The 25,584-nt window shown below is 34.4% G+C and overlaps 1 protein-coding gene across 1 annotated transcript; it reads right to left on the reverse strand.

Annotated features, from left to right (window-relative positions):
- On the reverse strand, positions 1 to 25,584 carry Smp_142640 (n-terminal yjef related). Its single transcript, XM_018794171.1, has 8 exons — positions 25,542 to 25,584; positions 21,529 to 21,626; positions 14,979 to 15,087; positions 13,793 to 13,903; positions 12,710 to 12,823; positions 10,591 to 10,738; positions 5,108 to 5,227; positions 1 to 322 (listed from the first exon to the last, which is right to left on the reverse strand). The coding sequence occupies exons 2-8, from the start codon at positions 21,546 to 21,548 to the stop codon at positions 216 to 218; spliced, it is 729 nt and encodes a 242-aa protein (XP_018648610.1). The 5' UTR covers positions 21,549 to 21,626; positions 25,542 to 25,584; the 3' UTR covers positions 1 to 215.

The raw sequence follows: 25,584 nt of genomic DNA on the forward strand, positions 1-25,584 counted from the left end.
ACGCGACAGATACATGTATTATATTCACACATAAAGAAAATATGAGATCTATCAGATCTGATGACATAGTAGGTACACATGAAAACGGTCTGTTAACCAAAGCCACTTCAGTTAGTTGTGTTATTCGTAAATAAAGTATTAACGTTCAGTGAACATTCCCAGATTAAGATATTTTAACAAAATGTCATTTACAAAAGTTTGGAAAATATAACTAACTACTTATCATCGGAGGAATTGAGTAGTACACATAACTCATGACCAGGATATGTGGGTAGTTTCAAGTTGTATTTCTTCATTAGTGCATCTGGCACAAATCTACCACCTGAAAATAAAATGAAAAGACTATATAAAACGTTGCATAAATAGAAAAATATCTCGATCTTGACGCTTTAAAGTAAGTAAACATTGTTAGCGGATGTGGGAAGTTTATTTGGCGAACTGAGGATACTGCAAGTCGTTTCACAGATTGAAGTCGATTCACACTCAACATCTTGAATTCATATAGTTCAGCTGTTTATTGATCAACAGACAACATGATTTCGCATTAACTAAGTCGATCAATAATTTGATCGAAGCAACCCAACTCTACATAATAAACATGACAATATTTGTTCCCTCATTATTTAGTAAGTTAATAAGTTAACAATGTAGATCTATATTTATTTTATCTAACACGTTTCTACATGTAGCATTTTCTTTATTCAATGTTCCATGAAAGTTTCGTACTTTGAGATTTTATTATTAACCCGAAATACTCAGATAGTGTCTTTCTACTGGTAACACCCTAAAATTTTTCTTTTTAGTTATATGATTTGAATTTATATTTTACGCACTGAGAATCCTCAATTACCACAATGACTCACGCATTCTCAGAATTAGTGACTTTATCTGCCAGGACGTTATCATGTCCTATTGTTATAATTGTTTTGCTAATAAACGACCCCAAAATCAGAACACGTCGAACAGGAACGAAATTGTATTCCAAATAACAAGGGTAGGTAAACAGCAATCAATCGTTAGAAAAACGTTTATATATTTATAGTATATACATACGAAACTTCTAGATGCTTCTCCAATAATCTGCCAGAGCTGATTGGTTTAGAATTAGTCAATCAGTGTGCGCCGTCACGACCATGCACATAACGTGTCTTAATCCGGTTTATTTACAGCCAACACCCATAGATTTCTAAACTACATATACAGGCAATTTGTAGTGACATCAGCTTTTGTGTAGACAGTAAAAGCTCCATTGAAAAGAGACTAGCCTTCCCATTGTCATACCCTTATGTTGAGAAATTCTATTAACTAGGTATCGTTAGGTTGTGATCGATCTTTTCCTTATTAAATACAGAAGAAATACATTTACACTTCTCTCATTAAATGTTATGGAAACTTGTTTAGGCAAATACGTTATATAACGTTTTTTAATATGTGTTGATCATTAAAACAGTAATACCATTTTATGACCGCAAAATATGAGTCACTCACTAGGTTACATCATGTTCTATTCATCTTAGAAACGAAAATAGGTCAATATGACATGCAATTTTAAAATGATTTTATTTTCAAAAAGATTGTTTATACGTACTTTGTTCAACGGTTAGATATTATCACGAAGTTAATGAAAAACCGTTTTGTGATTTAATTAACAAAGATAAATTAACAACTAGAGATACTTCCTCTAAATATACATAATTCTATCTAATAACTTGTAAATAATAAAAACTAAGATTTGATGAGAAGTGTAAAATCAACTGTCGATACACAATTTTACTGTAATCATCGTTTGTGTTCTAGACCCGGGTCTGACTGACTTTAACTACCTAGTGTCGAAATATAACTTATGTGTTTTTTTTAGAAATGAGTGTTATGTTGGAATTCGTTCAACATTGAAGAGTAAATAAACATGAACTGGTAGAGATTCATAGTTTAGACGGATGGTTTTAGTGGAATTTCGTTCTCCGAACTGAATGATTCAATCGTGAAGCTTTGATTATCCTTTATTCTTTTTCTGTATGAAGTTTGTGCTGATGATGTTGTTTAGAAGAACTATGACAGCTTCACGACTAAACCATCTATAACTCAGAGGAATGAAACTTCACCAAAGACATGACATTAATTATCGTTTAATGATAAATTAGTGTGGATATGACAGTTCTGCAAGTTGGTGAGTCATAGTTTCAATAACTTTGGTTAAAATCACACAAGAAGCATAAATTCCTTTGAGACTGCAGATGAATATGTCTAATTGACAAGTGTTAACTGTTGTTAAAGATAGATTACCGAGATTCCTGTCGGTAACCGCTAATCACCATACACTTCTATTTCCAGAGTAACTAACAATACCAGAGAAGCCAATAACTAGATCAAATGAATAAGCCTATATCGTATCTTCATTATTTAAAATGAAAATTATAAAAGAAAGTATCATTCGTTTAAACTTATCTAAAAAGTTTCAGCTTAAATATATGCCATTTCACTTTAGTTGAGAAGCTGGACAAAGGGAAAAATTGATTGAATAATCCCTTAACCAAATTCTATAAATAATAAATTTAATTATACATGTCAAGGATAAATGACCAATTAAACTTTAATCGCATCATTTTTAATTCATTTTTTCCACTTAATAATTAGACAATTAATTATAATTTATTAATGTAGATTTTATGGTCACAATTACAGTACAGACAGGAAGTTGTTTCAGCAACATGGTAGCCATAGAATTTTTATAACTATCCTGGAGAGAGAGATGAATGTTTTTCTAATGGGTAGTGATATATGAATATATATACTTGCAAACGAATTGATATATACTAGACTACTACTCGATAAGATAAACAAACTAATTGTTTATACAGTAGACTTAATCAATATACATAGAATTATGTGCACTGGATACATATACAAATGTACTTCAGATATTCAATCAATGAAGATAATTTTATGGTAAAGTATACTGAAAAACATCATGATAAACAGGACAATTAGGAATGGTCAAAAATCACAACAAACGTGTGTATGTGTACATATTTGGATGGTTAATGTACGTATAACAATTTCTCACTAATTAACATAGCTGTCATAGAGGATAGCGCTGAGTGGATAACGTAATGACGTTTGAAGCGAAAGGTACTGGGTTCGAGTCCGAGAGTGAACATAAACTCTGAGACGCAGGTACATCCAGCTGACGAGTCCCAAATAGGACGAAACGCGCATCTTGGATTCCACTGCTAGCCACTATCTATCTTTGCTTTTCATCAACTATTAGGTTGTTCCTTAAAGAACGAATTGTTTCATATTTTTATTTTTAGTTGTTATCATTAACACAGTGTTGGATGCTCGAATTCACATCCATTTTAATATGTTCGGACTTTTCTTGTACAAATAGTAAACAATTTTTTGTTTAATGAATCAACCTGAATTATTTACAACAGGACTCAGATTAAGAAGCTTTGAAAGGTTTACAGAATTCTAGAACTTTCTATTAGCTGCAAGCTGATTAAATTGACAACGAATAATGTATAATTAGAAATGACAAGGTCATGTAATTTAGTTGATTAAGATAAAAATTAAAAATGAAGTAATACAATAAAATTACTGAGAGATTATATAGGACAGTTATATTGTTACTAGAGAAAACAGAGATTAACTACACTTCTATGTATATAAATTTGTTAAATGCTAGATCGTGAAGATTTCTGCAAAGTAAAATAAGTCAATTTATTATTAATTCAGTCACGAAAACATTCACTTTGTATTCACTGTCTATCAAGTGTATGTCAACCATATTTCATTTTCTTCCAAACATACATTACAACGAACACACTCCGGGAAGTCGTGTAGAGACTTTTCTTAGATCTTCTCATGTACTTGTTTTCAGAAGAGTATTGGAAATTCATAAGTTCATTAAGAGGTGATATCAAGAAAGGTATTTATATATGTTTGATTGGTTAATAAATATTTGATATTATATACTAGAAGTAGCATAGCTCCTTTCAATACATCTCTTATTATTTCCTATAAAATATTATATCCATAAGATGGTAAACAAATGTAAACAGGAATTTTCTTTACAGCTAAATGTCTAAAATTTTGAATAAACTCATTTTTTGTATTTCATGAAAAATAGTCTCAAAATGTTTGTTTCCTGTAAAATCATATTCATTGATTTCTAATTATTTTTATATTATATTGTCTAACTATAATATTCGTGATTGGCTAAAAAGTGTTTTGACTAGACTAAGCGTATATAGCCTCTACCAGGGAAGTCCTACTCACTGCCTTCTCGCAACACGGGTGTTGTTTACGAAATTGAGAGGACGAAAAGTGAATATCAGGCGCTTTAACCGGGTTGGTGAAAACGGAAAGTCCACCTAGGGGAGTTGGAAAACCCTCATTCCAAACTAATGGTGCACATTGGCCCCAGTATCCTGAGGGAACAAATGGCGTATGAATCAAACGTTGGTCACCGGCTACCATGGGATTGCATCTCCTCACGATGCTCCACTGCCTTGTGGATCAGACCTTTAGATCAAAGGCTCCAGGTGTGGTCCCCTAAGAAAACCACCTGCTTCAGTTTGGGCACCTGGGCAGTATTACAACCCTCACACAAATCAAATGAGATTTGTGTGGCGCATGTATATCTGGTGCCCCCTTGTACCAATATTTATGTGTTTGAATAAATAGACTATCTTTATAATCAGTAGAATAAAGAACATTGCCTAGTTCATTTTTTTGTCTTGGGTTTGATTTTTCTAATTTTCACTTCACTTCTATATTTCATACCAAAGTAAATATAGACTGTTTGTAGTTAATGAGAAATCTTCCAAAATAAACTAGATTCACAGTTGACTCTGCAAATCTTGTTGTTTTTATTTTGTTAAAAAAGATTATTCAAAGAATTAGATGCTTCTAAATTTCGGTATAAACTGAATAGATATGTATGAGTATCCTTAGAATCAATTTATTTTGAAATAAAATAAATATTAATGATTTCTAATTAAAAATCTGCATATAATTTTAATCACTTGACCGATCTTTTCCCTAGAAACAACTGACAATAACTCACGTGTAAAAACCATCATATATACATATAAAGTGAAATTACCGAGAAAATGATACCGTCCTTGAAAGAAGCGGGCACATAATTTCGGTGCAGTTAATGAAATTAAACAATCCGGTTTTAAATTATTTTCATTATCTAATGGTCCAATTTCCACATTCCATCCTGTAATGGAATAAATAAAAATATATAATAACCATTATATAGAAATACTGTAACATTTATTTAACATCCTCCCCCACCTCACAACTAACATCACAGTTCTATTAACATGATTAACAACTGTCACTTGAAATAATTTTTTCTTCTTAGGATTAGACTGAAACACTAGGTCATACATTTAAAATAATCTTAATGACAAGTCACCTTGTTTTAGAGGGGAAATATCTGGGGAAAAGCATTGGAAATAGTTTTGGATTTTATGAAATTAGAAGGGAAAAAAGATGATGAAGCTTATAGTCGTTTACTGTTTATTTGTAAGATGATCATTCATTAATGGATAGTAAAAGTGCTGGGGAGATCCAGAATATACCTCGAAAAAAGCCCAGAGAGGCTCTGAAAATATTAGGAAACATCTTATCTAATCGGCATTGGATAGAAGTTTCTCAGAAACATTTAGTAAATGAAGTCATGTGTCACATCTCTGACTGAATGATTACCCAGCCTGCTACCATGTTTAGTACCGTTCCAGAACTTTCCAGAAGCTCAAGGACATCTGAAATGCTACAAATACCCTAAATTTTCTGTACATAAACGAGCCTTGTAGTAAAGGGATTCTCCATATTTCGCGCCTTTTCTCACATGTTCAAGTTGTCATGTAGATTTACCCTGGGGTTATTAGAAGAGCTTAAAAAACCGATTCAAGCGGACAGTCTGAAGATTTATTAAAAAGAAACAAAGAATAACATAGTTTTTAAAAACTACAATACGATTATCACTATTATTATGATTATTAGCTGGCTAATTATCTACTACAAATACAAATTTTTTCTATCCCCGGCCAACTGGTATTGTTAGTAGTTAAACTATAGACTTCTAATAAGTTTATACCATTAACTTTAGGGTGAGATTAGTTTATACATTTGTAATACGTAAAATTTTAGTTCACTGTTGTCAAAATTAGATGCTAAGAAAAAACTAAATAGAATGGATGTATGATTCTTTGTACATATTGCATGGATATGGGGTTTAAAGTAAGAAAGTGGGGTGTATCATAAGAATAAGATTATCAGGTAAAAAGTGGCAATAAGACTTGAAGTAACCTATTATGTCATTGACTAGACAAAAAGAAACCAGAATTTAGTGAAGAAAATTTTTTTTTCGACACTATTATTTATTAAAGCTGTACACTCATATTCATATTGACCTAACAAATAGATGATTTTATAGAAGAATAAAAAGAAATTACATTATAAAGTGTTTTGAGTATTGAAAAACAAAGTTTCTTCACTGAATTCTCTTTAGTTGTTATTCAATAAGCATCGACTTAACTTCATGGTGAAGTTTCGATAAAACAGAGGGATGAATCAACTCTGTCAAAGGACAAGTAATTAAATATCGTTTAATTATAATGGAAAATGATATGATTTCAAGCATTTGTTTTATACAAATGATTAACAATGAAAATGTAATAATAAGCTATGAAAGAAAAAAACTGACGTTGCATAAGAGCCAGTGTTTCTCGACCTTTATCTACACATAAATATATAATTAGTTATAATAATCAAAACCATAAATAATGGATGTGACCTTCGAATGGATTTCTTCATTGTTTCAATGAATGAAAGCATAAATACTGAAATCCGAGCGAAGTTTAAAATGTGAGCCGTTTAAACATCACAGTAAACAAGTGGAAACAAGTCATGCTAACTGAAAATCGAATGAATTAGTGAAGTTGTATGTCTGATAGGATATGGAGGGAGGTAGGATGTCACAAAAACAATGACAATGATCATGATTACATGGCACACATGATTTACTTTACGCTATATCGTGTTAATCAATCTAATTTCTGATCAATTTTGTATATATATGAATTACTTTTTTTCTGGTCAGCGTTTTCTAGCGAGTAGTTTTTCTACGGGATGGGTTCGCTAACCCCATGCCCGACCCTCCTCCTTTATCCGGGATTGGAACCAGCAGTAACCCCAGAGGGGCTCCAAGCAGAGTTATTTTGTATATATAGTGAAATGTTATGACCTGTGGAGTCAAAAAATCAGTAATAAGATAATATAGTCTAACACTGGCATTGGATGATGGTTGTAGCATATCATAGATAGATGTTAACCAGTAACAAGGTAGTACATACGCAGCGCTCAATGTTATCAAGCGAGGAAGAAACAGCAATTCACTGAGATTATGTTTTCAATTGTTCATCACTTGACTTCCATATCCATGGTCAAAAACAGTAGATATTTAATTTTTTAAAGAAGCTATTTTTAATATGACTGGTTTTGATGAACAGAATATGAATATTTTGAAAATATATATGCAATAACATGAACACTAGCAATTTTAAAGCAAGGAGGTAAGAAAAGTAAGATATGTGATGTGAAAAAGGCAATAAACGCAAACTAGAAAAGTAGGGTGGAAGGAAGAAATTAATGGCAGAACATATATATACACACACACTTGGATAAGTATTCAAATGCACTAATCACATGATGTGCACAACATTTTAACCACACTAGATACAGTGTTAGGTGAATAAACACTATGTATATGTCAAACTATTGGGATGACGTCCTATCGACAGGTAAACGGAAATAAAGGATGAATACATTTCATTACTTCTAAATAAAACATACAAGGGGAAGATAGCATTGGTATTCGATTTTTACCATCGATAAATAAATTATATTGCTAGTAGCAGTCAGATTATTTCAAGTTTATGTAAAACTTTCAGCTATCTATCGACCGTTGAAAGAAATGAATATTAAATTATATCTAATAAAAAAAAAGATAGGCGAAATTTAGATAAGACAATATTATTTCTTCTTATATGAATTCAATGATATGTTCTTATTTAGACTAGTATGGGAGTTAAGACAGATACCATTGACTAGAGAGGATAAGTAGCTTGCTATTTAGTCATCAGTTGTGACCTGTATCATTTAAGTTTAGTAATCTATCTACCAAGCTAAGTGACCTGATATGGCAGTTACATGATAAATAATGTTTTAAGGATAAACTTTTTTAAGGTTGGATTAATGTAGACCTTACCAATGAAATATGAAAACTAGGCCTTACCGTTTTCCTATCGATCGTCACCACCTACTAAATACTAATATGATTCAACTGAATGAAATACATCCGTTAATAAGCTATGTTATAAGTGAGTCAGGGGTACATTGATTAACTCTACCTGTAGTATTTGCCACATAGCAAAACAATTCGGTATGAACAGAAGACAGTTAAGAGAAAGATGTATTTCAAAAGTGAAAGTATAGATTAACTTGGTATAGCTATTTGAACCGACACATATGTCCAAGGTTTTACGTTACTTCTGACTAATTGACTGAATTCTATGGATTATGAACGAGTAATTGGGAATTACAATAACGTGTATGTCCACAGTATAATGGTCAGTGTTTAATTGTATTTTTAATAATTTTCAATAATCAGCCTTGAGATTTTATTGGACTATAGTACCAATAATGACGTAGATGGTTTTATAAACAGATATCGATTTCGGCTTCAACGATACTTACTTCATTTTTCAGTAGATCGTAAAAGGCGCCAGACTGAGCACAAGACGTAAAGTGCATGTTAGTTTTGTCTTAAATTTACATGGAAAACTGTGAGGAATCATATCAAGAAAACAGATCACTTCAGTTACATACAAATGTGGATTCAGTACACCCCAAGTTATACAAGAAAGATTATCAATAGGAAATATTATGAACAGTGACAATAAAAATTTTTAAAAGCTCATTTTTGGGAATAAACACATACTATTACTTCCCATGGTGTTGTTTGCTTGTATCTTCCCATTGCTATTTAGGACTGCAATTGATTAGTCCCTTGTTGGCACATGTGCATCCTGTGCGGACTGCCTCGATATTGCCTGAAGTCACAAGCTTTATAAGCAAAGATGGATAGTGGCTAGGACAAAACGCGCGTCCTGGATTCCACTGTTAGCCACTAGCCCTCTTTACATACTATTACTGTTTTGAATTTGCAAATGAGGATTGTGCCACTGAACAATATTACTTCCATGAAAATTTGAAAATTTTGAATTATGTTACTTACAAGTAGTTAGGAAAGAAACAGTGAAAAGTGGAAGCTCAATATTGCACAACATAGATAACACTATAAATTACAAAATGACTCCAAGTAATGATCTATGGATGACTAATTAATCACTTAATACGATTTCAACCATTACGTATTGTTTTGATGAGAAACTTGAGACCAAAACAACAATTCAAATTTCAAAAATAGAATGTCAAAATGGAACCCTTGTGAATTATGAGTTGTTTAGTGATGAGGGCTTGGAAATGTTGTGCAGTGTGGTTTTATATAATAGTCTTACTTTCTATGTTATTCAGCTTATAAAGGTGTCACATAAATTTACGTAATTCACACGGTATGTTATTAATAGACCGATCAAGAGCTAGTTGAAAATAAGTGATAATCAACAGCGTTCCCACACGATATTTGATTGAAGTCATACCTATTTTTCGATATCAATTTTTTTCATTGGTCAGTGGAAAACACTAAAGTATCCTAAAGATTAAATAAACTAATTTATTTGTTTTGAGCTCAACACATGAAAGATTCGTTCTTTTCTTGTAACTATATGAAATGTAACTCACCTAACTTATATGTACTGACATAAGTGAATATGAACCATATTTTTATTGTAACAGCTACGTAGTATATATATATATATATATATATATATATATATATATATATATATATATATATATATATATATAGTGGGGAGAGTCCGCTCTCACTCTCCGAATGCTCTCACATGGCCACGTGCATACAACCACTGCCAGGGAAATCCTAATCACTGCCTTCTCGTGGCATTACTGTTGTTTACGAAACTGAGAGGACCAAAAGCGAATGTCCGGAGCTTTAACCGGGTTGGTGGACACGGTGAGTCCACCTAGGAGAGTTGGGAAACCCTCATTCCAAACCAATGGTGCACATGGGCTCCAGCATCCTGAGAGAACAAATGGCATACGGAACAATCGTTGGTCACCGGCTACCATGGGATTGCATCTCCTGACGTTGCTCCACTGCCTTGCGGACTAGACCTTTAGGCCAAAGGCTCTGGGTGTGGCCCCCTAAGAAAACCACCTGCGTCGGTCTGGGCACCCTTGCAGTATCATAGCCCTTACACAATTAAAATGAAAAGACAATATTTTGTGTGGCGCATATATATCTGGTGCCCCCTTGTATATTTATGTGTTCAAATAAGTAAATAATAAATATATAATATCAGCATGATATGTCTTACAAGGGTTGAAGTGATTGTAGTATAAAAACGTAACACTATTTAAATGTATACTTACCCGATGGGACATCTATCGATATGACAGGAATTTGACTTGTTGACATAATTTGTAGTATACTTTTGAATTCTAGTCTTACAGGAGGTTTGAAACCAAATCCAAAAAGTGCATCAATGAATAGATCATAAGATTGAGATAAGTTAAACGTCTAGTTAAAGGAAAATGTAAGAGAACAATAGAGATAGAAAAGAAATATTACTGTTATGTCTTTTGCCCTGTTTATTATCAGGTGACAAAGTCACCCAAAGAAACACCGACTTATTTGACCTTGGCAGTGTGAGAAGCCAATGATGCATTAACCAGTACGAGTAGCCTAGAGTTAACTCCGAGTCCTTATTGGTTTTTCTGGCCTAACCCTTCCTGTTTGGGTCCAGCACGAAATCTCACCTTCCACTGTATGGACAATATATTTCAGACATACGCAGTTTATTTACAAGCGAATCAGACAGCATCATACCATAAAATAGAAAATAACAATTACACAACATCAGTCCCAAAGTGACTGTGTGATATACTGTAACTTATAAATTGGGAATAACTTAAGAATACTAAATCGTATAATAATAGTCAATAGACCAAACAGAAGCTTATTATAAAAGAAATATGAATATACATATAATATAGTTACTTAATAGTTATCCAATAAGAATATATGTAACAATAGTTCATAAATAATTCCTAGCAGTTACTATCCATTTATTCATCGTTATGATATAACAATTATTTATGAACATAAATTAAATATTTACTTTCTCATTAAAAGTGTGATGGAATAACTAGGATTAAAAGTATCATATAGAAACTAAATAAATTAAACATAAATTTTTTCGGTGTTGGAATTTTTCAAAGTGATAATGCAAACGATTGAAAAAGTACTCTGTAAATTGTCAAAAATCTATTATCAGTTACTCAAATATAATGCTCGTCATATGTTTATTAGTTGTATGACAAAAAAGATACATTCATACTGTCCGATATGGATATTTTGAGAGATGTGCTTATAAACTGTTTAAAATTATCTCAGATCACTGTGTGGTGTATGCTACTTATGCTGACAGATCTAAGTAGTACGTAACGACAGTCAGAAGTGGAATGCATGGCAGCAGAAGATGGAGAAGATCGGATTGAAGGCAACAGGAATGTAAACAGAGAGTAATTGTAATAACCATAGAAATGAAAGGACGATGAAGTTTGTAAGAGACAATTGATGGAAGATGTGCAAATGACCTATTTAATGTATAGTATTCATAATTTACAAAGACACTGTAATTTTGAACTGAAAAATGAATTGGTTTCCACCACCTGGGTGTTCTTTCACGACAACTGTTATTCATTTAGACGGAGAAATATATCACAATTAGAAATGAAAAGAAATCAAGGATCAAAGTATGGAAAATCAAGACCTTATGAATACAGTGAATTAAAGTCTACGATTTGGACAATACTATTTTAATGATAGCTAATCTAGAATACTAGAAAACTGAACGCTTAACCGTAAACTTTTTAAATAATTCTAACTTTTAATGATGTATACGTAGACTATATGGTTTATTGTTAGGTCTTAAACTATTATCACTTAGTGTAGGTCGAACAGAGATATATGTGATCATTGATAAATATGGTTTTGTTAGTATGATTATTATATTATGTCACCAGTGGATAATGTAGTCCATCCGCAAAATAAACAAAAATATCTACACACAAAAACTCATCTCACTCTATAATGATCGTCTCTATACTAGTAACTTGTTTTTGAGATGGACTTTTTGGAGTTCACACTTGGAAGTTGTGATCTATGAAATCAAAATAGTCGGGAATGAGAAAGTGGCTCAGTTACAATACTTAATCACGATTATGCTATACGACTTATTGACTGAAATTAAAAAGTCTAACCTCAGGGATTTTCATTCAGTAGTTTATATATATATATATATATATATATATATATCCACGTAGGATTAACTATTGATGAGTATTGCTAAGTTATGAACTAGAGGGAGTCATCAACTGTTTTTTATCAGTATCATAGTTTTTAAAACTGTCTTTTTTTGTTGAAATCAGTTCGTGATGAAAACCACTTTTAAAATATACAAAATGTTTTACACAAAAACCATCTTACTTCATTTGTCAAATCAGGTAGAAAAGGAATGTCCATTTTTTCACACTGAATAACTAAATTTTTATACAATTGTTTGGTCGGATTACGAGGATAATGTATAGAAGGTTTGTAACCCTACAAATGACAAGATCAACATGAGAATAGAAAAACAAACAATCTTGTTTTTAAAGGAGAAATACCAAACAAACAAAACTGAAGGGATATTTCTTCTATTAATGAAATAGGTAACCTTGATAAGCACTGATTATCATGCGTGTAAAAGAAAAAAAGTCCATACAACAGTAGTAACTGTCTAAACGGGAAGGATAAGGAGAGCAGAGAAAGTGACTCCTAGAAAAAAGATTTCACATGGGACAAAACTGCTAATAATAAATCATCGTAGTGACGTAATTGACAAAATCGATAATCGATGTTTATCATGTCAACAATGATTAACTTTCATGGATTACTGAAAAAGTTGCGGAAAACATACAACTTTTAAAAATAAGAATCTGCATTTAAAGACTTAATACTTTAAAACAGAATAAAAGAACCAGTGAATACTGAACGAGAAATTCGAAATTCCCAAATGGCTTACAAAATATGTTGACTATTTCAAGTAGAAAATTAATGAATAGTGGTTAAACTGTTCGACTGTTAGCTGCCAATAGGTTTCAACAGTTCGAATTTCACTTTGTCTGGTTTGATACAGACAACTGAGTAGCTCTTGTACAAACAACTTGACTTTACACCAAGCAACCAATAAATGAATGAGATATTTCTTTGGTGTTATTTCGCATCAAATATTTTTATTTCATAAAAATAAAAACAACTGAATGATCATTTTTGAAAATAAAATGAAACACCACATTAATACCAAGTAATGATGTCATAGTTCCGATAAGAATTATCGTAAAATTAATAGAACTGATTCTGATCGGTTAATATAGACTGTTTAGAGAAATTTCTTTTAATAGTTGAGATCTTGAGTTAATTGAAGCTAGGCCACCACGGAAAATCTGGAGGCACAGGACGGGTGTTTCGTCTTATTGTGGGACTCCACAGTATTTACTTGAAAAAAAAATCCTATAAAGTCACACTTACAAACATTTTCAAATGTCGGGCACAAACTAAACCATCTCCACCATTGTTCCCTGGTCCACAGAAAACAAGTACAGAACCATTGGATTTGGTTAGCTTGTTAAGGGGATAAGCCTGTATGATTTAAAGGAAATTTATAATGTACTGAATAACGAGTAAATAGATAGATTACAAAAATATGTTTTAACATGAAATACAAGTTTAAAGGTTGTACATATTAATCATCGGTATTTTTTCATCAATATACTATGGACTAAATTAGTTCAGGTACAATGATGAAGACTTATATCACATTTTTTGATAAATCTATTAACAAGAAAAAAGAATTTAATTAGTTAGTTCCTTTATCCTCAATTAAGTGATGAGTTAGCAATTCTTTTTGAGTAATCTATCTTTTAAACTATCAGGAAACAATTAATATTAAACGCGTTATTACACGAACAATACAGTGGTAAAAGTTATCTTTCACGTATAAAAGCAATGTTATATTATTCAGTAGCTTCGATGAATACTTCTATAACTAGAAACTTTCTTGATTATTTCCATTTAGAGTAAAGAATAGAGAAGATTTAACAACTAGAATACATAGCTCATCGTTATACCCGCTACAACAGCATTCTGTTTATTTATTCATTTCTATGTATACTTATTAATGCATTTTTAAGGAGTACTTCACGAAAAATAGCAAATTATTTTTCTATGGTTTCCAACTCGAGATGAAGGAAACACATTAAAATATATTAGATAATAGTCAGATAGAAATAGATCGCAATAAAAATTAGGAAATGTTCTCATAGATGAGAACTAATTATTATTTTTGTCATTATACATCTACTCTTTCAAACATAAAAATGTATCTATATAGAAAATGGTTAATTTATTTGCAATAGCCTATTAACTGTGAATTTAAGTATTTAGCTTTACAAACCTTTAATGTTGGTCTTCGTAATGATATATCCCACTTCAAAGACTATAGTTACATCATGATAAGGAATCTAGTGATATGATAAAATAACATGGTAGTCTTTTTCATACACTAAAGTACTATTAAGTTACTTGATGGGGAGGAGGAGTTATCCTGAATAATTCATTTACATGATTTATCATATTAATAATGATGTTTAGAGAATTCAAAAAAAATATGTGAACTACAATAAATACAGTATAAGATAAAAATATAAGTAATCACCTTATTGATAGCGACAGCACAGCTTAGACCAGCTAACTCCATCAGCTGATCAACAGAGAAAGCATATTCTGTAAATAATTCATTATCTACTTGTTGAGCTTCTACCTGACTAGATAAACAATGAAAAAATATGAAGTCAGTAAATATCTACAGTCACTCAGGCACAATCAACTTACAGCCTGGCATAGATCTGCATTAGCCCACGTTACATCATATCAACACGAACAGATAAAATTAACAAGAGAAGTAGCGAAATGGTCGAAATGATATTTGTAAGGAAGGATTAAACATTGGACAATATGGTTCGAAAAGGACGAATTAATTCAATGGATAAAAAGTACAAAGTAATGTTGAAAGTCAATATCCACATTTGTAAATGAAGATTAATCACACGTAGAGAAGTCTAAAGATAACCAGTAAATGAAATTTCATAATGTTAACTATGAATTGATAATCAAATGAAGACGAATTCACATCATTTGAGTGAGTTTTTAGGAGAAGTTACTACATCTGAAATGTACAAAAACCAGTAATAAATCAAATAGAAAATATGTTGTGGAGCCCAATTATAAGTGCATTAGTTTGTGGCTTACTGTAACCAGCATATAATAAGTTGCGTTTTAGCAGAATAATGTACATTTATTCTACAATATATTTGTAACCACACTTCTTGACCTTAAAAACCTGTTTTATTTACATTCTGAAAATAAAGTTACTTGAATTTCTGTAACAAAAGAAATTATAGCAATATATTGAGAACCGAACTCCGCCTGTAGCCCCTCCGGAGGCTACTGCCGGTCCAAAGCCCGGATAAAGGAGGAGGGTCGGGCATTGGGTTAGCGACTACATCCCGGATAAAAATCGTCAAAAAATGCTAGCGAGAAAAATTATTCAAACCATTTCAATTCTGCCCTGGGAGTCAGAAAGTCTTCATTTAAGAGAGTTATGACGCCTCACGGTGAAAGTCGAGTTCCTACTGAAGTCACGAGGCGTATGCCCCTTCTAACAACCAGAACAACCATTTATTTAGGTACATTGAATGTTCGTACAATGTGGGAGACCGGGATAGTTATCCAAGTTGCTTCAGAAATGAGGAGATATAACTTGAAGGTGCTTGGGATCAGTGAAACACATTGGACGCAGGTTTGACAACAACGATTAGCTTCAGGGGAGCTTCTATTATACTCCGGCCATGAAGAAGAAAATACCCCACATACACAAGGAGTGGCATTGATGCTCTCCAAACAAGCACAAAAAGCACTTATAGGATGGGAATCTCATGGACCAAGGATCATCAAAGCCTCCTTCAAAACAAAGAAAGAGCACATTACAACGAACGTCATCCAATGCTATGCTCCTGCCAACGATTACAATGAAGACGTTAAATATCAATTCTACGATAGGATGCAGTCAATTGTCGAGAAGTGCCCAACAAAGGACGTGACCATTATGATGGGAGACCTAAATGCCAAAGTTGGAACGGACAACACCGGATACGAATACATCATGGGACGACATGGACTGACTGGGAGAAAAGAACGAAAATGGTAAGAGATTTGCAAACCTATGTGCCTTCAACAAACTGATCATAGGCGGCACCATATTCCGATATAAACGCATACACAAAACCACATGGACTTCACCGGATCACACTACACAGAATCAAATCGACCATATCTGCATCAATAAAATGTTCAGAAGGACGACGGAGGACGTGAGAACCAGGAAAGAAGCTGATATAGCCCCAGATCATCACTTGCTGGTCTCTAAGATGAAACCGAAACCCAAGAAGCACTAGATAACGGGGCGGACAACATCACAGAAGTTTAACACAATTTTTCCTCAAGATACTGTCAGACTCAATGAATTAAACTTAGCCCTCAATAATAAGTTCCAGGCTTTTCATGATCTACTCAATGGAGAAGGAACTATCATAGAGAACAACTAAAAATGGATTAAGGAGGTAATCACTTCAACATGTCATGAGGTCCTGGGCCACAAGAAGCACCATCACATGGAATGGATCACTGTTGATACACTGAATAAGATTGAAGAAAGGAGGAACAAGAAGGAAGCAATCGATATCAGCCGTACAAGAACGGAGAAAGCCAAAGCACACGCTGAATACACAGAAGTAAACAAGAAAGTGAAGATAAGCATCAGAACAGACAAACGTAAATATGTGGAAAATTTAGCAATGACGGCGGAAAAGGCTGCAAAAGAAGTAAACATGTGACAATCGTATGATATAACGAAGAAGCTCGCTGGAAATTATAGTATACCAGAACGACCAGTGTGATAACTACAGGGGTATCACTCTTCTCTCAATACCAGGAAAAGTCTTCAGCAGGGTATTGTTAAACAGAATGAAGGACTCCGTAGACGCCCGACTTCAAGACCAACAGGCTGAATTCCGTAAGGATCGATCGTGTAGAGACCAAATTGCAACTCTATGGATCATTGTGGAACAATTAATTGGATGAAATTCATCACTCTACATCAACTTCATTGACTACGAGAAAGCATGTGATAGTGTTGACAGGACAATACTATGGAGGCTTCTTCGTCACTATGGCGCGCCTGCCTGAGAAGGTAGTCAACACCATACGGAATCCCTATGATGGATTGAACCGACCCGTTCGAAGTAAAGACTAGTGTCAGACAAGGTTGCTTACTCTCACTCTTTCTCCTGGTGATCGACTGGATCATGAAGACGTCAACATCTGGAGGGAAGCACGGGATGCAACTGACAGCTAGGATGCAGCTGGACGTTTTAGACTTCGCAAATAATCTGACTCCTCTATCGCACACTCAACAGCAAATGCAGGAGATGACCAGTGTAGCAGCAGTAGGTCTCAACATACAAAAGGGGGAAAGCGAGATTCTCCGGTACAACACAACATGCACCAATCGAATTACACATGACGGAGAAGCTTTGGAGGATGTGAAAACCTTTACAAATCTGAGCAGCATCATTGGCGAACACAGTGGGTCTGATGCAGATGTGAAGGTGCGGACTGGCAAAGCAAGAGTAGCATATTTACAACTGAAGAACATCTGCAACTCAAAAAAATTGTCAACCAACACCAAGATTAGAATTTTCAATACAAATGTCAAGACGGTTCTACTGTATGGGGCGGAGACGTGGACAACTACGAAAGCCATTATCCAGAAGATACAAGTGTTTATTAACAGTTTTCTGAGAAAAATACTTCGGATCCATTGGCCAGACACTATCAGCAACAACTTATTGTAAGAGAGAACAAACCAGATTTCAACGGAGTAAGAAATCAGGAAGCGCTGGAAGTGGATAGGACACACGTTGAGGAAATCACCCAACTGCATCACAAGGCAAGCCCTCACACGAAATATTGAAGGCCAAAGGAGAAGAGAAAGACCAAAGAACACATTATGCTGAAAAATGGAGATAGACATGAGAAAAATTGGATAGAACTAGAAAGGAAGGCCCAGGGCAGAGTGGGTTAGAGAATGCTGGTCAGCGGCCTATACTCCGTCGGGAGTAACAGGCGTAAGTAAGTAAGCAACCAGAACCGACCCAAGTTAGAAAACCAATGAAAACTGGATGGCTGTTTCGTCCTAGTACGGGACTCCTCATCAGTGTGCGTCTACGACCCCAACACCGACAACCGAACCCAGGACTTTCGGCCTCGCGAGCGAAAGCTTAACGTCTAAACTACTGAGCTGGAATATAGTAGTTTACAAATCTAATTGAAATCAATCAAACGCACATGTGTCGTGTCTAGTATTATGTCGAGCCCACATGGGTTATTCTAGCTTCTGGAAATAGATTTATCCATTCTTTATAAGTCACAGTTTGACTTTGTCTTGTATTCGCTTATTGACCTTGACTGTTTTTATATGAGCGTGTGTTAATTACCTACATTATTCATCACATGTCTGTAACTTATTTTTGTCCAACTATAAATATCGAGTCACACTTGATCAAACCGGGTTGGCTAACTCCCCTTCTCCGCTTCGCTTCTCTGATTCTATCTGGATCAACGTGTACGAAAAATATGCATTCGAAATTCATTCTAGTATTTGAATTATTTTATATCGTTGGTCTCTCATGTGAATTAGATCGATAACTGCGTACGAGGGTAGCTGGGATGCATATTTCGATAACATTATCATAGGATCTAACTGGAGCCAGATACTGGGCTACAAGAGATGTTCAATGTCCTATAGTTTTTCAAAGATTCTTTGCCTGATTTAAGCTCTTGATGAAAACTCTCTTCAAATTGACTAAATATAAACAGAAACTATTTGCTTGAATTTGTAAGGATTTGAGTTTTCCATTTGATAATAGTGATTGCATTTAGTCAGTTTCTGTAATCATATGTGCATACCGGAGACAATTGCCTCCATAGTAGCATTTAGTTATGTTTTAGGAAAGTTGAATTTTGACTACCAGGGGCCTAGTTTCACTTCGTTTGGAGCTCACCAGCTGCATTCCAGTATCAGTGCTCGCAAATAGGACGAAACACGCGTTCGGAGATTTATTTCTAGCTATAATCTCTGTTGTCTTTTCAAATCATATACGCATAAGTTGACCCTCTTTCTTAATCATTTTTATTACAATATTTCGATCTCGTTGGTTACTTTTATCACGTCGTGTTAGTCAGGTATGGTAACTTGGACCGAGCCCTATGTTGATGATGTCTGTCTTCTCGCCACAACCAAACTTTGCTGAAAATTAACTATTTGCTTGAGACTTTACTAATCCAATTCAAACAGAATGGCTACTAGTTCGAACTTCAAAATAACTAAAAAGACAAACGAAAGCCTGTATCACTGTGGTCACCTTATGAATACATCTGAAACCATATAAAGATTACACATTAATGCTTTTTTAGAAATGATTAACGAACAGATGGATATATTGTTTGCATGATAATCCTGATTGATAATAAGAGTTAGTTACTAAAAATAGATTCTCATTGAATTTCTAAGTGAAGTTTTACTTTTAAGCCTAGGATTCTATTTTAGTAGGTCATAATTAAGCCTCACTGAAACTCATTCAAATATATAGTTATTGCATATGAACATGACTCCATCAACTTATTTACTCTGACAATTAGGTTTAATCCTATGAATATTAGATCTATGATTCCAGTGAATGATGAGTAGTAATGGTTAAAGCACTTGCTTAAAAGTTCAAACTTCACTCACTTCAGTTTGTGTAGTTAAATAGTATTGCTATACTTCACACAAATAATGTGGCTTAAAATTGAGTACATAAACCTTTATTTGGTAAATGAACTATATTATTATTCCATTAGTCAGATAAGGTTATCCTATGTTAATAGTTAAAATATCCTGAAAAAAAATCTAAGATAAATTTTTAGATTGACATGATACCTGAGATTAGCGAGAGAAGTTGAACAAATTCCTATTAGTTCCCAACTTAGTTGATAAAAGATTTGAATCTAATCAATATTTACAATATGTAGAAGATAAACTTATAGACAATAATGAGAACTAAATAAAACATAATTGATAATTTGTACAGCTTTAATGATATTAACTTCACGACCTATGTTGATCAATTTATAATTTTACAGTTATTCATATTTTGCGTCAGTATACATCTTTTCAGTCAATTAAAAAGGGGAATATTCACAGATTTCATGATTGAATTGACTGGATTAAAATCAGGTATACATATAACCATCGTGGTTTAATTGTCTAATGGACGTAAAACAAATTATACCAGACTTCCTCACTCCTTTTTTAAAAAGAAATTAAAGTCGGTAAAATGCAACAAATTTATTTATTTATTTGAACAAATAAATATTTGCACGAAGGGGTACCAAATACATATGCGCCACACAAATCTCATTTGATTTGTGTGAGGGCTGTAATACTGCCCAGGTGCCCAAACTGAAGCAGGTGGTTTTCTTAGGGGGCCACACCCAGAGCCTTTGGCCTAAAGGTCTAGTCCGCAAGGCAGTGGAGCAACGTCAGGAGATGCAGTCCTATAGTAGCCGGTGACCAGCGATTGATTCACATGCTATTGTTCCCTCAGGATCTTAGAGTCCATGTGCACCATTGATTTGGAATGAAGGTTTTCCGACTCCCCTAGGTGGACACTCCACATCCACCAACCCGGTTAAAGCGCCGGACATTTGCTTTTCATCCTCTCAGTTTCGTAAACAACACCCCCGCCACGAGAAGGCAGTGCAACAAAATAACCACAACTTTAATGCACTGAATAATTTTTATTCAGTTATAACCAAAGTATATCCTAACACGGTTAATAATATTGATTTCCTTCGAAACTATCATTGTTATAATTTAATATTATAGTATTCAAGTCATGTTATTGTATTAATGTCATCACTCTGGTTTCATTTCTTGTCTGTTATATGCTCTGTCAACATTTTTTCGGATTAAATCTATTATACAGGGAGTTCAAAAAACAGATGATTGTAAATAAAACAGAAAATATCTAGTTCTTATTTTGATAAGTCAAAAATAAAATTAAGACGTTTTTTTTTAAAATCAAATATGAAACAAAAACCATTACCTTAAATAACTGACAGCCATATTGGAGAATAAATATCGGGTTCGTATACAAGGACAAGGATACTTTTGAGAAAATAACTTAAACAGTCTAATTCCAATCTAAAGTGAGTTTTAGAAAAAATATAAACAGCTTTAGAAATTATTTATTCGTATAAATAATTTAATATTTTGAAAGAAGCAGTTTAAATGATTTGATAACATTATTTCATTTTAAGTAGATAAATATATAATGTAAAATATTAAGCAGGAAGCGGCTTACTTTGTATGCGTGCTACTAAAATACAGCCAAGAGACAAGGAACAAATTGAAACGTTAAAAGAAATGAGATAAAGTGTTAACAACAAGTTTAACATATGCTAGGCATCTATAAATAAAGTTCGAGGATTTTTACGTGGAGAGTATTATATGTTCAGAGATAAAACACACTATGTGTACCCCGTACCACTTAAGACTCATCGGTAACTCATCATTTTAGTTCAAAACACAAACAGTGGATCACAAGTAACAACAAAAAGGTTCGAACTTCCGTTATTTTAGTTGTATGCAAAACTATTGACAATAGGTGGACGTATATACTTTCCATCTTCCTTTTGGGTATATTATACCGAAAAGTCTGAACGAAATTTTTTTTTCGCAAATGAAATTACAAACCAAGACAATTTCAGCTACATTAACTTGATGTTGCCAGACGACAAATCACACCGAACTAATGTGATATTGGCATGCAACCGAAACTTCATATGACGTCTTGAAAAGAAAATAATTAAGACCACCTTTTTATCGCCCCCAAATGCCCTGGTACGGCCGAGAGTGGAGAGAGTCCGCTCTCGCTCTCCAAATGCTCTCACATGGACACGCGAATATATAGCCTCTGTCAGGGAAGTCCTACTCACTGCCTTCTCGTGGCATTACTGTTGTTTACGAAATTGAGAGGACGAAAAGAGAATATCAGGCGCTTTAACCGGATTGGTGAAAACGGAAAGTCCACCTAGGGGAGTTGGAAAACCCTCATTCCAAATCAATGGTGCAACATGGGCTCCAGCATCTTGAAAGAACAAATGGCATATGAATCAATCATTGGTCACCGGCTACCATGGGACTGCATCTCCTCACGATGCTCCATTACCTTGTGGACCAGACCTTTAGGTCAAAGGCTCTGGGCGTGGTCCCCTAAGAAAACCACCTGCTTCAGTTTGGGCACCTGGGCAGTATTACAGCCCTCACACAAATCAAATGAGATTTGTGCGGCGCATATATATCTGGTGCCCCCTTGTACCAATATTTATGTGTTCAAATAAATAAATAATATAAACCTTTTTATCCGATTAACAGGCCGCTGACTGGCTGCTCGTTAATGTGTGGTTAGGTGACAATACAAACCCGCAGCCGAAAAGCCACACGATGAATAGATTAAGCAAACGACGTATAGACAAACGTCTATTCTATCAACTGTGGCTCAAAGCATGACAGAAAGCATACAGCAGATAGTGTTCAGTGTTGTTGACAAGGACAAAGTCGTCATTCGTATATGCCAATGTACCAAAGAACAGACGGTATCACAGTTATACAACACGCCAAACGACTAACTTGCCAACTTAAAATAGATGGTTAATACATTGGTACAGCGATTTGGACAGTTACGATCCCAGAGCAAGTCCCACCAAGGGTTTAGAAACAGATCGAGACGTTAAACAAACACCAGTTGCCCCACTATAGGCTAGTAGCAGCACATTTAAAACCTGTTGAAGGCAATGTACAAGACCATTCCATCTTATGATGAACCAGTAGGCGTATGCACCACCTGGCGAACAGTAAACATTGCTGTTTCTGGCAGAAACAGTAAATAGTCGTCTATTTTATCACTGACAGGAAGATCAGAATACCGTCCATAATATACACCGGAACAGAAGTATGATGCCCTTTACAACACTCGATAAGAACAATCCTGATCCCATAATTACACTCTAGGCTGTTGATAAGTCTTACATCAACGCCTATGGCAAGAGACGACTAACACTCAATTTCGGACAAAGCGCCGTAGTTTTACGGGACTTGATGACAGTTTTATTCGTCCCAATAAATGGAATAGACGTTTCACAACCCTACAAATTATTAGTTGATCTCAAAGATAATGAACTCATATGAACAGATTATAATCTTTCTGTCAGAGGGACAGCATCAGATGTAACTGCGAATTCAACAGTTACAACAGGACTTGATACTAGCAAATACAATAATTATTCGGAAAGATTTACATTACACTTAAACTAAAGGGTTCCTTGCCTTTGGTTATCCCAGATGCCTCAACCGTTAACGTTTCGCTTAGGCCGGAAATGAATCTACTGGAATGACCAATTTAGGCATTATGTGACCTTTTAAAAAACCCTGAGATACATTACTGTACCTGGACTCAAAGAAAAACCCCACAGACCCTAAACCTCATGATGACACGGCTCTTAATAGCCATACGATACCAGACAGATACTTAGCCACTTTTACAGGATTTTACCAGTAACTTGCCAGATATCAACATTTTTTCGAGAATTGACCTCATTCGAGCCTATCACCACACTCTAATTCATCTTTTTGACATTCCTAAGACTGCCATCACCACCCCATTCAAACTAAATCCGTCCGCATGCTTTCCCGCCTGAGAAATGCGGCACAAACCTTCCAACACTGTCGATCACGTAATACGCTCTTTGTATACACATACATAAACGACCTACTCACTACCAGAAATGATGATAAGTTGGGGCGTTTGATGTTCGAACCTTGTGTGAGACAGGAAGACAAGGTTCCTTAGCTAGGAAACTAGAATCTCACGCCATAGATGTGCGCTGTCCGACTAAATGGTATAGTAAGAACTCAGAAACATAGGGACACATGCCTTTGCCTCTTCCTTGCCACAACCTAATTTCTCACTGATTACAGCTCGAATGAGGTAGATGAATTTTATCGACCCAACAATGAATTCAAATAGACCACATGGAAAGTCTTCATAAAAGACTGTCGCTCATTTTGAAGTATATATTTAGACTCTGATCATACTATCGTACGAGCGCGTATTTGTATGAGTTTCACTAGATATAGAAAAGCTACCTAAAGAAAACCTGCCGTAGTAAGAGTTAATGATAAAAAAGTCACCAATATATCTTAGAAACTGAGAAGAGAGTTGATCAACTATAAAATTGATACCCACCCTAAGGTAACTTGGGCATGATATCCAAAACGGCAATGATATTCACCAGTAACTAAAACCAAAAGGTTGAAAAATCAGTGGACTTCAGCAGCTTTTGCTTAAGTAACAGATGCTTAAAAACCCATTCCGTATGGTTCCGGATACTACGAGGAGCGGAGGCGGCTTAAATGTAGGTTGATAAAAGGCCTGCGCAAATATAATGACCAATGGTGGACAGCGAAAGCAGAAAATATGAAGATAGCTGGGATAGATAAGAGTAGGCAACTATCTAGGCTTTCCAAGGAAATAGATATTAAAAATCCAGTTGTGAGTGAGACTATGTCACAAAAAGATGGGGCCGTTATTCACTCTTAATCCAAGAGACTGAACCAATGAGCAGAGCACTGAAGGGAACAGTTTAAACATTGGAACTTTTAAGAACGATGACCCAGTCTCGCCAGTAAAACTAACTTAGATCCTGTCTAGAACCAGGCAACTGACTGATCTCGATCACCAATCTTCCCAGTTTATGAGGTAGGACAGAAGTGCCTAATCTCAGTATTTACGGGGGAAATTCTGGGGAATTTTGAGGTTTTCCTCAAAGTTATGTAAAAATATGGGATTTCCCCAAAATAACTTTAAGTTTGAAGAGAAACCTTATACCAGGGGAGATTTTGAGGTTTTTGTCACATTTCTCCAAAATTTTGGAGAACAAGGACATATTCTTGTGACTATCACAAAAGAATCCGTCGGGCTAACACAGAGTTTAGAGCATGGTTTTAAATAATACTTCATCTAAATACAGCAAAATTATTCTAGCTTTGTTTCCTAACTCCAAGCAAAATAATGGAAGGAAAGCACTATACGGTAGCGTAC

Source organism: Schistosoma mansoni, chromosome 1, assembly GCF_000237925.1.
Source record: "Schistosoma mansoni strain Puerto Rico chromosome 1, complete genome".
In the NCBI taxonomy this organism is placed as follows: Eukaryota; Metazoa; Platyhelminthes; class Trematoda; order Strigeidida; family Schistosomatidae; genus Schistosoma; species Schistosoma mansoni.

Coding starts and splice junctions, on each gene's coding strand:
- Smp_142640 (XM_018794171.1), bottom strand. CDS start 21,548: ATGGCTGTCAGTTATTTAAG. Junction 12,824..13,792: donor CCCGACATTTGAAAATGTTT/GTAAGTGTGACT, acceptor TGTCATTTGTAG/GGTTACAAACCTTCTATACA. Junction 323..5,107: donor AGGACGGTATCATTTTCTCG/GTAATTTCACTT, acceptor TTTTATTTTCAG/GTGGTAGATTTGTGCCAGAT.